The sequence below is a fragment of the Rana temporaria genome, chromosome 2 (genome assembly GCF_905171775.1).
Source record: "Rana temporaria chromosome 2, aRanTem1.1, whole genome shotgun sequence".
Classification (NCBI taxonomy): domain Eukaryota; kingdom Metazoa; phylum Chordata; class Amphibia; order Anura; family Ranidae; genus Rana; species Rana temporaria.
Genome location: NC_053490.1, coordinates 5,106,115 through 5,119,861, shown reverse-complemented (window position 1 = coordinate 5,119,861; position 13,747 = coordinate 5,106,115). Strand labels below are relative to the sequence as shown.

Here is a 13,747-nt window from a genome sequence, read left to right as displayed (position 1 = left end):
TGGCTGCTATCTGGACACAGGGACTGCTGGGACTTGTAGTTCTGTATTGGCTGCTATCTGGACACAGGGACTGCTGGGACTTGTAGTTCTGTATTGGCTGCTATCTGGACACAGGGACTGCTGGGACTTTTAGTTCTGTATTGGCTGCTATCTGGACACAGGGACTGCTGGGACTTGTAGTTATGTATTGGCTGCTATAAGGACACAGGAACTGCTGGGACTTGTAGTTATGTATTGGCTGCTATCTGGACACAGGGACTGCTGGGACTTGTAGTCCTGTATTGGCTGCTATCTGGACACAGGGACTGCTGGGACTTGTAGTCCTGTATTGGCTGCTATCTGGACACAGGGACTGCTGGGACTTGTAGTTCTGTATTGGCTGCTATCTGGACACAGGGACTGCTGGGACTTGTAGTTATGTATTGGCTGCTATCTGGACACAGGGACTGCTGGGACCTATTTTGTGATCTTGTTTTATTTGTCCCCCTCCCCGTTAACCCCTCAGAAAGTCGGTGACCCTCTAAATGTCACCCTGAATTGCTGAGCGCACTGCGCAGTCTCCGCAGACCGATCGCCCAGACCGATCCAGCACAAATATCAGCTGACCAGAGGGACGGGCCGGACCCGGCCACAAAGAACATTCCAATGTATGGACGTGTCCACGGATCATTAACCCTCCGCAGTGCCTCTTCCCACAATCCCTCATTATGTAACCATTCCGGGAAGCCCATTGTACACAGATACAAGTGACGTCTGATACATTGATGCAACTAAAGATAGATAGATAGATAGATAGATAGATAGATAGATAGATAGAGAGATAGAGAGATAGAGAGATAGATAGATAGAGAAATAGATAGATAGATAGATAGAGAGATAGAGAGATAGATAGATAGATAGATAGATAGATAGAGAAACAGATAGATAGATAGATAGATAGATAGATAGATACAGTGGCTTGAAAAAGTATACATACCCCTAGAAATTTCCCACATTTTGTCATATTACAACCAAAAACGTAAATGTATTTTATTGGGATTTTATGTGAGAGACACAAAGTGTCACATAATTGTGAAGTGATGGGAAAATGATAAATGTTACAAATAAATATGTGAAAAGTGTTTGTGGGGGGGGGGGGGGGATTGGTATTCCCTCCATCCCTGTGCTGAGTTCCTGGGTCTGTACACCCGCTGTGCCCATTATGAGGGGTTCCCACCATCCCTGTGCTGAGTTCCCGGGTCTGTACACCCGCTGTGCCCATTATGAGGGGTTCCCACCATCCCTGTGCTGAGTTCCCGGGTCTGTACACCCGCTGTGCCCCATTATGAGGGGTTCCCACCATCCCTGTGCTGAGTTCCCGGGTCTGTACACCCGCTGTGCCCATTATGAGGGGTTCCCACCATCCCTGTGCTGAGTTCCCGGGTCTGTACACCCGCTGTGCCCCATTATGAGGGGTTCCCACCATCCCTGCGCTGAGTTCCCGGGTCTGTACACCCGCTGTGCCCATTATGAGGAGTTCCCACCATCCCTGCGCTGAGTTCCCGGGTCTGTACACCCGCTGTGCCCATTATGAGGGGTTTCCACCATCCCTGTGCTGAGTTCCCAGGTCTGTACACCCGCTGTGCCCATTATGAAGGGTTCCCACCATCCCTGTGCTGAGTTCCTGGGTCTGTACACCCGCTGTGCCCATTATGAGGGGTTCCCACCATCCCTGTGCTGAGTTCCCGGGTCTGTACACCCGCTATGCCCATTATGAGGGGTTCCCACCATCCCTGTCCTGAGTTCCCGGGTCTGTACACCCGCTGTGCCCATTATGAGGGGTTCCCACCATCCCTGTGCTGAGTTCCCGGGTCTGTACACCCGCTGTGCCCCATTATGAGGGGTTCCCACCATCCCTGTGCTGAGTTCCCGGGTCTGTACACCCGCTGTGCCCCATTATAAGGGGTTCCCACCATCCCTGTGCTGAGTTCCCGGGTCTGTACACCCGCTGTGCCCATTATGAGGGGTTCCCACCATCCCTGTGCTGAGTTCCCGGGTCTGTACACCCGCTGTGCCCATTATGAGGGGTTCTCACCATCCCTGTGCTGAGTTCCCGGGTCTGTACACCCGCTGTGCCCATTATGAGGGGTTCCCACCATCCCTGTGCTGAGTTCCCGGGTCTGTACACCCGCTGTGCCCATTATGAGGGGTTCCCACCATCCCTGTGCTGAGTTCCCGGGTCTGTACACCCGCTGTGCCCATTATGAGGGGTTCTCACCATCCCTGTGCTGAGTTCCCGGGTCTGTACACCCGCTGTGCCCATTATGAGGGGTTCCCACCATCCCTGTGCTGAGTTCCCGGGTCTGTACACCCCGCTGTGCCCATTATGAGGGGTTCCTACCATCCCTGTGCTGAGTTCCCGGGTCTGTACACCCGCTGTGCCCATTATGAGGGGTTCCCACCATCCCTGTGCTGAGTTCCCAGGTCTGTACACCCGCTGTGCCCATTATGAGGGGTTCCCACCATCCCTGTGCTGAGTTCCCGGGTCTGTACACCCGCTGTGCCCATTATGAGGGGTTCCCACCATCCCTGTGCTGAGTTCCCGGGTCTGTACACCCGCTGTGCCCATTATGAGGGGTTAATTTTGTTTATTGAAAAAATCTTACAAACAACAACTTATATCCAATAAAACCATAATAAATAAAACATATTTACAAAACAATTGAATATGACTATACAAAACAGAAACAAACACAAAAACAAAATAAACGGTGCAAACCAAATTGCGCACAACATAATCCCTACGGGAGAGCCAGACTAAAGAGCATCACCATGCATATCACCTTTTATATAAAGTGAGTGGGAACTGCCATTAAGGTGGCTGAGGCTGTTTCTCAGCCTGGCTACTCCCTCTCCCTGGAGAACCAGCGCGCTTCGTTGCACCCTGGCACTCTTCATCCATAGAGGATGCAGAACTGAACGAGTCCCATTCATAGTCATCCTCAGACAGTACCGTAAATTTATTCGCCAAAGGCAAAACCTCAGGACTTAAGGTAACTGTACCTCCTTTTTTCCCCTTCTTTTTGCCTCTCCTCCTTTTATCCTCCAACCACTCCATATCATCCTTGGACAACCCGGAGTCAGCAGCCTCCCCACACCCTTCACCCCCCTCCCCCCCATACTCCCTTCCCTTATCTACCCCCAGGCCAGCCTCTTCACCATCCTCCCCACTCCTCTGCACCCCACGATCCTTAACAGGAACCCTGCAGCATCGAGGGAGGGGGACTGGCACCGCACCTGATGCACCAGCACCTCTTGCTGCCTCTGCAATTTTAGAAGACACAGAAGGATTGGACACATTCTCTGCAACTGACACCTTACCTACAGACTGGGAAGACACTGACACATTGGGAATTGGCACAGTCTGGGGCACCACGGACACATTGGGAATTGGCACAGTCTGGGGCACCACGGACACATTGGGAATTGGCACAGTCTGGGGCACCACGGACACATTGGGAATTGGCACAGTCTGGGGCACCACGGACACATTGGGAATTGGCACAGTCTGGGGCACCACGGACACATTGGGAATTGGCACAGACTCAGATGGACTCACAGGCCCTCCAGCTGTTGAGCTCCGAGCATCCTCCATGTCCAGGCGGAAGAACTCCCTCATGAGCTCAGGCTTATTGTGCATTGCCTCAGGACACTGACTATAAGGATGTCCCACCGCATTGCACAGATTGCACCTTATGAGGTTACAATCCTTAGCCAGATGTCCTATACCCTGGCACAGAGAGCACTTCATCACTGGACAGGAGGACGCAAGGTGACTCTTGTCTCCACATTTATTGCAGAGCTTTGGCTGGCCCGGATAGAAGATGGTCAGCCTGTCCCTCCCCAGGAAAGCTGAGGATGGCAGATGCTGGACGACATTATCAATGATCTTTAGTTTCAACTGAGCAGACCATCCCCCCGTCCATATTCCCCGGTCATCCAGAATCTTCTTTAGGGGGCCCAGGACGTCTCCATACCTCCTCAGCCATATACATAGATCCCCCGGTGGTATGGACTCATTGCGGACCAGAATCGTGACCACTTTAATGAGTGGCTGGCGGGAGACAAGCTTGGGCATGAGCCCCTTCCAGTCCGGCAGGCCCCTACACACGTGTTCATATTTCTCCCAAAATATGTCCAAAGACTCCGGGCGGAGAAAGGACAAATCATACTCATAGGAACCCGCCGGACTGATCAGGGCGAAGATATCTGCGGGCGTGAACCCCATCTGTAGAATCTTATCCACCACCGCCCTCCTGTGTGGGGGGATTCCACCGCCTTCCCACCTCAGCTGCACAACATTCCTCCTTTTAAACAGGGAGGAAGACAACCCATTCCCATGCTCCTTCCCTGCTTGTTCCCCCTTCCCAGATCCTGCAGCAGCAACACCAGCATAGGATTTCCTTCCACCCCCAGTACTTGCAGTCCTGTCCTTAGACACAGTCAAACCTGCCGGCAAAGCGTCTGATTCAGCTGGGATTGTATTAGCAGAGGCAGGACCCACCCCCTCCCCCCGCTCTGTACACACAGCTCCAGTCCTGTCCAATGCAGACTTCTGCAGAGTTGTGGCACTACTGCACCCAGCATCTCCTCCATCATTCGCAGGTACAGCCGCTGTGCCTGGTCCAGGCAAAGTCACTGTATTGTCCATGGACCTCTCCGCAGACTGGCAGTTTTTATCAGGTGTACGCTGTACATTGTCTATGGGCTGACTGCCTGCAGCACTACAACTCTCAGCAAGCTTATTGTCATTAATAAAGTTCCCACCACCATCTTGCACACACACTGTACCTGCTTGCTGGGTTGTCACCTGTGCGATTTTATGGCTGGGATCAGAGCTTCCCTCAGCTGCTGCAGACTCCATGGTGGATCTTGCTCTCTCCACAGGACTAGAAACGGCATCCATCTTGACATCACCATCCGGGGAAGCCGCATCTGGAGGGGATTCCAACTTGGTTATGAAATCCAGCATGGCAGGACCTTCACCCTCCTGAGACATTCCACATTGCTGGGGTGTGAAGGGGGCAGAGGGCTCAGCGGATGTCAGAGGTGCCTGCACCTGCATCTCCTCGCTGGCTTCCCCATCCTCCATGCATGAAGCGGCTCCTGTTCTCATGCGATTAAATCGCTCTTCATTCTTATATATTTTTTTAAATATTCCGCTCTTCTCCTTCAGAGAATACAGCAAATCCTTCTGTTTCCTCACAGCTTGTTCCAGGTCCTTCAGCTCAGGCCTTAGAGCCGGTCTTTTCTTACTGTATACTTTAGCACAGATCTGTTTTTTCTTTCTGAACTCGGCCATCAAAACCATCAATTTCTCCTCCTCCTTCTCAATCCGCTTCAACTTACTGACAGTCCTCTGTCTGGAGGCTGACAGGGACTCATCTTTCCTTTGGGTAGGCCCAGAATCTTCCACAGGCCTATCCAGGGGGGCCCCGCCCGGCTCCTCCCCAGGATCCAGCATCCCTCCTGGGGAAGAGAAGTCACTCTAGCCCCTGGTCTCTGGAGCACAGGAGCAAAGGAACCAGCAACCACACCCTTCACTGACAAGGAGTGGAATGGCAGTTTCCCACCATCCCTGTGCTGAGTTCCCGGGTCTGTACACCCACTGTGCCCATTATGTGGGGTTCCCACCATCCCTGTGCTGAGTTCCCGGGTCTGTACACCCGCTGTGCCCATTATGAGGAGTTCCCACCATCCCTGCGCTGAGTTCCCGGGTCTGTACACCCGCTGTGCCCATTATGAGGGGTTCCCACCATCCCTGTGCTGAGTTCCCGGGTCTGTACACCCGCTGTGCCCATTATGAGGAGTTCCCACCATCCCTGCGCTGAGTTCCCGGGTCTGTACACCCGCTGTGCCCATTATGAGGAGTTCCCACCATCCCTGCGCTGAGTTCCCGGGTCTGTACACCCGCTGTGCCCATTATGAGGGGTTTCCACCATCCCTGTGCTGAGTTCCCAGGTCTGTACACCCGCTGTGCCCATTATGAGGGGTTTCCACCATCCCTGTGCTGAGTTCCCGGGTCTGTACACCCGCTGTGCCCATTATGAGGGGTTTCCACCATCCCTGTGCTGAGTTCCCGGGTCTGTACACCCGCTGTGCCCATTATGAGGGGTTCCCACTATCCCTGTGCTGAGTTCCCGGGTCTGTACACCCGCTGTGCCCATTATGAGGGGTTCTCACCATCCCTGTGCTGAGTTCCCGGGTCTGTACACCCGCTGTGCCCATTATGAGGAGTTCCCACCATCCCTGCGCTGAGTTCCCGGGTCTGTACACCCGCTGTGCCCATTATGAGGGGTTCCCACCATCCCTGTGCTGAGTTCCCGGGTCTGTACACCCGCTGTGCCCATTATGAGGAGTTCCCACCATCCCTGCGCTGAGTTCCCGGGTCTGTACACCCGCTGTGCCCATTATGAGGAGTTCCCACCATCCCTGCGCTGAGTTCCCGGGTCTGTACACCCGCTGTGCCCATTATGAGGGGTTTCCACCATCCCTGTGCTGAGTTCCCGGGTCTGTACACCCGCTGTGCCCATTATGAGGGGTTTCCACCATCCCTGTGCTGAGTTCCCGGGTCTGTACACCCGCTGTGCCCATTATGAGGGGTTCCCACTATCCCTGTGCTGAGTTCCCGGGTCTGTACACCCGCTGTGCCCAATATGAGGGGTTCCCACCACCCCTGTGCTGAGTTCCCGGGTCTGTACACCCGCTGTGCCCATTTTGAGGGGTTCCCGCCATCCCTGTGCTGAGTTCCCGGGTCTGTACACCTACTGTGCCCTACTGCGTTTGATGTGGCAAACTGGCTGCGTTGATGGGGCACAGTGGCTGCATGTGATGGGGCACAGTGGCTGCGTTTGATGGGGCACAGTGGCGGCGTTTGATGGGGCACAGTGGCTGCGTTTGAGGGGGCACAGTGGCGGCGTTTGATGGGGCACAGTGGCTGCGTTTGAGGGGGCACAGTGGCTGCGTTTAATGTCGCACAATGACTGCGTTTGATGGGGCACAGTGGCTGAGTTTGATGGGCACAGTGGCTGCGTTTGATGGGCACAGTGGCTGCATTTGATGGGCACAGTGGCTGCATTTGATGGGCACAGTGGCTGCATTTGATGGGCACAGTGGCTGCATTTGATGGGGCACAGTGGCTGCATTTGATGGGGCACAGTGGCTGCATTTGATGGGGCACAGTGGCTGCGTTTAATAGGCACAGTGGCTGCGTTTGATGGGCACAGTGGCTGCATTTGGGTCACAGTGGCTGCGTTTGATGGGGCACAGTGGCTGCGTTTGATGGGGAAAACTGGCTGCATTTGATGGGGCACAGTGGCTGCGTTTGATGGGGCAAACTGGCTGCATTTGATGGGGCACAGTGGCTGCGTTTGATGGGCACAGTGGCTGCATTTGATGGGCACAGTGGCTGCAATTGATGGGGCATACATAGTAAGCTTACGCAACGCATTCCCTGTCTTACCTGTATTAGTTCCTCCGTCCAGATCTTGTTGTCCATCTTGAGGCTCCGCACCTTGCTGATGTTGGGTCCTAGGCTGCGGTGTTCCCCTGAGAATAGAATAGGATATATAAGAAGGATGACTTCCAACAGGGTGGAGGAATAACGTATCAGAGTGTTGGGCTTGACCCCTCTCACCTGCGCACTTCTTGCAGATGACCATACAAAGGTTGATGGAGGCCCACTCGGGATTCAGGGCATCGCAGTCAGCACAGTGTCGGTTGGCTTCCAGCGACCAGATCTTCTTGGCGACCTCGGGGTTGGACAGCGCACCGGCTACAGACTGCATCATGGCTTCCACCCACTCCCCCCGCTCCTGCTCGTTGTCGGCGATGAAACTGGAGAGAGAAGAGAAGGTTCAGGTGATGAGAACGCACAACCCGGGAAGAACACTTCCCTCCCTCCGCATCTGAGGGGGCAATGGTCGGCTGTGATGAGGGCCATCAAGGAAGTCAACAAACTTATCTGAAGGTCCAAGGTCCACCATGTGAGACGTCTGTCACTCATTTACCTTCCCATAACACAAGACTTCACATGGTCCTCTGAGTTCTGCAGGAAGTTCTGCCTCCATGTCACTAGAAAGATGCCTACAGGGGGCGCCACAACAAGGAGGCTGGATGTCTATGGCCTTTGTATTCTGTCCAAAAGAAACAGAAGGCATGGCAGACCACCCTAGGCAACACCCACATGTGATGCTGAGCTTCCATGATTACAAAATCTTAAATGCAACAAATGAAAGAGGTGAGCCAGGGACAGTTGGGTTTTTTTTGGCCCCCACTGTATACGGCTCCCAGGGTTTAGATGGCCCCTGTTGTAAAGCCCCAGGGTATATTCAGCGCCCATTGTATATGGCCCACAGGGTATATTTGGCCCCCATTGTATATGACCCCCAGGGTATATTTGCCCCCCATTGTATATGACCCCCGGGGTATATTTGCCCCCCCATTGTATATGACCCCAGGGTATATTTGGCCCTAATTGTATGAGGCCCAAGGGTATATTTGCTCCACAATGTATATTGTCCCCACAGTATATTTATTCAAACATTCAAATTCACATTTTTGTTATGTAGATCAAAAAAACACAAAAGAAAAAAAAATTTTATGAAATTGACTGCGCTTTTGCAAATAGACGACCCCCCCCCCCCCACTGAAGTCTCAGCTGGGGCCTCGATGTCTTCACATGGCAGTGGCACCTTCAGAAATTCTGCCCCCAGAGGCACAAGGGTCTCCTCCAGCAGGAATGGATCCAATTAGTCTGCTGCCCCGGCCTCAGGACCCAGACTATTTATGGGCTCTTCCACCACCTTCTGGGCACACCTCCCCAGGGATTGGCTGGAGTACCGTAAATATTCAGGCTGCTTCCTCTGATTTTCCTTGCGCTATACTTTTAGAATTCTCTAGAACACTGGGGGAAGTAATCAGAGCAGCAGCCTGTGGGACACTGAGCAGGCCTAAACAATCAAACCCCGCTCCACTGATTGCAGAGGAGCGAACTAAATTGACCTAACAGCCTGCACTACTCTAGGATGGTGCTACATATGTTTAGTGATTACACCATAGATCCCATGGATGTTAGGCCACTAAAACTGGCAGAATTAGAATCAGCGTCAACAGGCTTTTGATCGTGGCAAAGCTGCTTCTCGCCCCATGCAAGTCTATAGGCAAGGGCGGTGCTACCACTAGGCAAACTAGGCAGCCGCCTAGGGAGCACTGCTGCCTAGGGCACCCGGCCACTGATGTTCCTACTCTCTTCTCTCTGCAGCAAGCAACTAAGTCTCAGCATCAGCAGGAAGCTGATAGTGTCAGAGGCGCAGTGGCGGCTGACTCCTGAATGAATGGAAGCAAGCAAACATTTATTAATGGGCTCTGGTGAGGCTGCATTTGATGGGCTCTGGTGAGGCTGCATTTGATGGGCTCTGGTGAGGCTGCATTTGATGGGCTCTGGTGAGGCTGCATTTGATGGGCTCTGGTGAGGCTGCATTGATGGGCTCTGGTGAGGCTGCATTGATGGGCTCTGGTGAGGCTGCATTTCATGAGTGCTGGTGGGCTGCATTTCATGGGCGCTTCATTAAAACGATGGGGTATACATGGGCAGGGCAAAGGGGTGGAACCAGGGGGTGGCAAAATTAGGGTTCGCCTAGTGTGTCAAAAATCCTTGCACCAGCCCTGTCTATAGGAATGCATAAGCAACCTGAAGCAGGTCAGAAATAGGTCAAATGCAGGTCAGGAAGTTAGCTGCAGGTCAGGAAGTTAGCTGCAGGTCAGGAAGTCAGCTGCGGGTCAGGAAGTCAGCTGCGGGTCAGGAAGTCAACTGTGGGTCAGGAAGTCAACTGTGGGTCAGGAAGTCAACTGTGGGTCAGGAAGTCAACTGTGGGTCAGGAGATCAACTGTGGGTTAGGAAGTCAACTGCGGGTCAGGAGATCAACTGTGGGTCAGGAAGTCAACTGCGGGTCAGGAGATCAACTGTGGGTCAGGAGATCAACTGCGGGTCAGGAGATCAACTGCGGGTCAGGAAGTCAACTGCGGGTCAGGAAGTCAACTGCGGGTCAGGAAGTCAACTGTGGTTTAGGAAGTCAACTGTGGGTCAGGAAGTCAACTGTGGGTCAGGAAGTCAACTGTGGGTCAGGAGATCAACTGTGGTTTAGGAAGTCAACTGTGGGTCAAGAAGTCAACTGTGGGTCAGGAGATCAACTGTGGGTCAGGAAGTCAACTGTGGGTCAAGAAGTCAACTGTGGGTCAGGAGATCAACTGTGGTTTAGGAAGTCAACTGTGGGTCAAGAAGTCAACTGTGGGTCAGGAGATCAACTGTGGGTCAGGAAGTCAACTGTGGGTCAAGAAGTCAACTGTGGGTCAGGAGATCAACTGTGGGTCAGGAAGTCAACTGTGGGTCAGGAGATCAACTGTGGGTCAGGAAGTCAACTGTGGGTCAGGAAGTCAACTGTGGGTCAGGAAGTCAACTGTGGGTCAGGAGATCAACTGTGGGTTAGGAAGTCAACTGCGGGTCAGGAGATCAACTGTGGGTCAGGAAGTCAACTGCGGGTCAGGAGATCAACTGTGGGTCAGGAGATCAACTGCGGGTCAGGAGATCAACTGCGGGTCAGGAAGTCAACTGCGGGTCAGGAAGTCAACTGCGGGTCAGGAAGTCAACTGTGGTTTAGGAAGTCAACTGTGGGTCAGGAAGTCAACTGTGGGTCAGGAAGTCAACTGTGGGTCAGGAGATCAACTGTGGGTTAGGAAGTCAACTGCGGGTCAGGAAGACAACTGTGGTTCAGGAGATCAACTGTGGTTCAGGAGATCAACTGTGGGTCAGGAGATCAACTGCGGGTCAGGAGATCAACTGCGGGTCAGGAGATCAACTGCGGGTCAGGAGATCAACTGTGGGTCAGGAAGTCAACTGCGGGTCAGGAAGTCAACTGTAGGTCAAATGCACCCACCAGTGAATATGGAATGATATCAGAAGTGTCTCAAACTGATTATTTTAAAAACAAGGCCAAAGCCTACCAACGTGTTGGATGTAGATATTAAAGGAAGGAAATTCTGCAGGGCTGGAATTTTTTTTCAGCCCATAGCCCACTGTTTTCCAGAGGCACCGATAGCGAGGCGCCTCTTCAAGAACTAATTTCCCTGAGCGCTCAAAGGGAGGCATAACCCAGCACAGGCCCAGACCTCTTCTCCTTACCTGAAGGTCTTGTACGGCGTGGTCAGGTCGAAGCATTTCTTGTCCACTTCCTTCACGTTGCCGACGTTCATGTCAATGGAGGTAATTCCGACCCCGGAGTAAAAATCCTGCAAGGACACAAAGCAGCAGTCGTCATCTTTTTTTTTCAGGACACAAAGTTCTCCCCGCTGTGCGTCCTGTGAGCATTTTTATAGGATATTGCAAAATGACGGCTGGGCCAATCCCATGCCCAGAGGGAAGGAAGGCGCTTGGCAGAGATGCCAGCATGAACAGAACATGGCAGGGCGTGCCATGGATTGTGAGCAGCAAATAGGTCAGAAAGCCTTTGCCTGTGGCTTTAATCTTCACCCTGCTAGTTACCCTGCACCCATCTTCACGTGGATCACGGTTCAAGTGTGGAGACGCGGTTCAAGTGTATGTCAGGACAATACAAAGCGGAAAACATATGCAGCACATCTCTACAATACGTGCAAATTTCCCCTGTTTTGTTCCATTAAATATGTTGCAAGTACAGACAAATACCTGTTTAGCAGCCAGAATTCCAAGGAGCTCCAAACTTCCTGTTTGAAGTGACAAGACAATGTCTCTACCACAGTGAAATCTCAATCCCCGCCTGCTGGACTACAGAATTCCACCCATCCTGGACCCTCTCTGTTCTTCTCATTAGGGCTTCCGACAGGGAGTACTTAAATACCGGACCCAGGCCCCATCAGAGGAGCCTGGGCCTGGCAAGGGCTGCCTGTCGGTGGTCCTAGTCAGTGGCGTTTTTAGGGCATGGCAGCCATGGCAAGTGCCATGGGTGCCATATGAAGGGGGCGCTGTTGAGTGGCTGGGCAGCAAGGCACTTACCAGGGTCTGAGGGTCTTTTTCCCTCCTCCCGAGCATAGGCAGCGATATCCCTGCTCCGTTCAGCCACAGCCCCCCCTGTTCTCCCAGGCTCTCCCATTCCATCTGGTCGGATTGGCAGCGCACAAAGAAGGAGGAACATCAGTTTCTCCCTCTCCTCTGTGAAAACTGAGGCCTCAAGTGATGAAGATTTCATCACTCCCAGTATTGATTCTGCATTTACCTGGCCTTGGAGGGCAGAGGAGGGATCAGGGGTCTAATAAACCCCAGATTTCTCCATAAAGAGGAAATGTCACTACCCAAGGCATCACAAGGGATGATAAATATCACTAGTTTTGTTAGCTGTTTTTTTTGTTAAGGTTATCTGAAAGATGGGTTTCAAATGTTTCGACAGGGGCGTAGTTTCAGTGCTTGCCATAGACACTATTTTCACTAGATACGCCTCTAGTCCTAGTGCAGCACCATTCCAGCAGAGTGCTAAATCCCTCCCCTGCAGGCGAGTGGGTAGGCAGTTGTCAACTCCAGGCAGGGGTTGTGGCAGGCTTCAGGGGAGGGAGTAGTCAGTCCCAGGCAAGGGTTGAGGCAGGCAAGTGGGTAGGCAGTTGTCAGGTCCAGGCAGGGTTTGTGGCAGGCTTCAGGGGAGGGAGTAGTCAGGTCCAGCCAGGGGTTGTGGCAGGCTTCAGGGGAGGGAGTAGTCAGGTCCAGCCAGGGGTTGTGGCAGGCTTCAGGGGAGGGAGTAGTCAGGTCCAGCCAGGGGTTGTGGCAGGCTTCAGGGGAGGGAGTAGTCAGGTCCAGCCAGGGGTTGTGGCAGGCTTCAGGGGAGGGAGTAGTCAGGTCCAGCCAGGGTTTGTGGCAGGCTTCAGGGGAGGGAGTAGTCAGTTCCAGGCAAGGGTTAAGGCAGGCGAGTGGGTAGGCAGTTGTCAGGTCCAGGCAGGGTTTGTGGCAGGCTTCAGGGGAGGGAGTAGTCAGTTCCAGGCAAGGGTTAAGGCAGGCGAGTGGGTAGGCAGTTGTCAGGTCCAGGCAGGGGTTGTGGCAGGCTTCAGGGGAGGGAGTAGTCAGTTCCAGGCAAGGGTTGAGGCAGGCGAATGGGTAGGCAGTTGTCAGGTCCAGGCAGGGGTTGTGGCAGGCTTTAGGGGAGGGAGTAGTCAGGTCCAGCCAGGGGTCGAGGCAGGTGGCAGGGGAGAGAGTAGTGACCTCCACACTGGGGTCAATGAAGGCAGCATCCGAGAAAGTGGTTTGGCCCAGCCAATTTGAGTGATGGGGAGAGTAGTAGAGTCTAGGAAGGGGTCAAGGCAAACAACAAGCTAGAGAGTAGTCAGGTCAATATGGGTAAACAATGGGTAGGTATTATAGAGCCTTTAGCTCGGTGGTGATAAGATGCAGCACCAGCCACTTCAAAAGCTGGAGCATACACACCCTTCTGGTCAGAGGACATGCCCATCATCTTTTCTGGGAACTCCTAGAGCTAGTGGAGGTCCTAAGAATTCTGGAAATCCCAGTAGGAATCCTATTAGGAATTATAGAAGACCAAGCAGGGTCAGGTTTCTGTGGTAGTGAGCCCCTGTAGAACGCCAATCTACTGCCCTGGACACAGAGGAGTTACTGCTCTGGATGGGCAGGAATTACTGTTCTGGATGGGGAGGAACCACAGCTCTGGACAGGGAGGAGTCGCTGCTCTGGAAG

General features: G+C 53.1%; 1 protein-coding gene across 8 annotated transcripts in view; it reads right to left on the bottom strand.

Moving 5' to 3' along the window:
* The window catches only part of ARAP1 (ArfGAP with RhoGAP domain, ankyrin repeat and PH domain 1), a 279,811-nt gene that overhangs the window by 115,413 nt on the left and 150,651 nt on the right, over positions 1-13,747 (bottom strand). For all 8 annotated transcript variants that reach the window (XM_040339771.1, XM_040339774.1, XM_040339773.1 and 5 more), the window contains 3 exons: positions 11,219-11,325; positions 7,676-7,875; positions 7,502-7,587 (listed from right to left, as the gene is read on the bottom strand). In XM_040339771.1, coding sequence (XP_040195705.1) covers positions 7,502-7,587; positions 7,676-7,875; positions 11,219-11,325 — 393 coding nt within the window. The remainder of the gene's footprint in view (positions 1-7,501; positions 7,588-7,675; positions 7,876-11,218; positions 11,326-13,747) is intronic.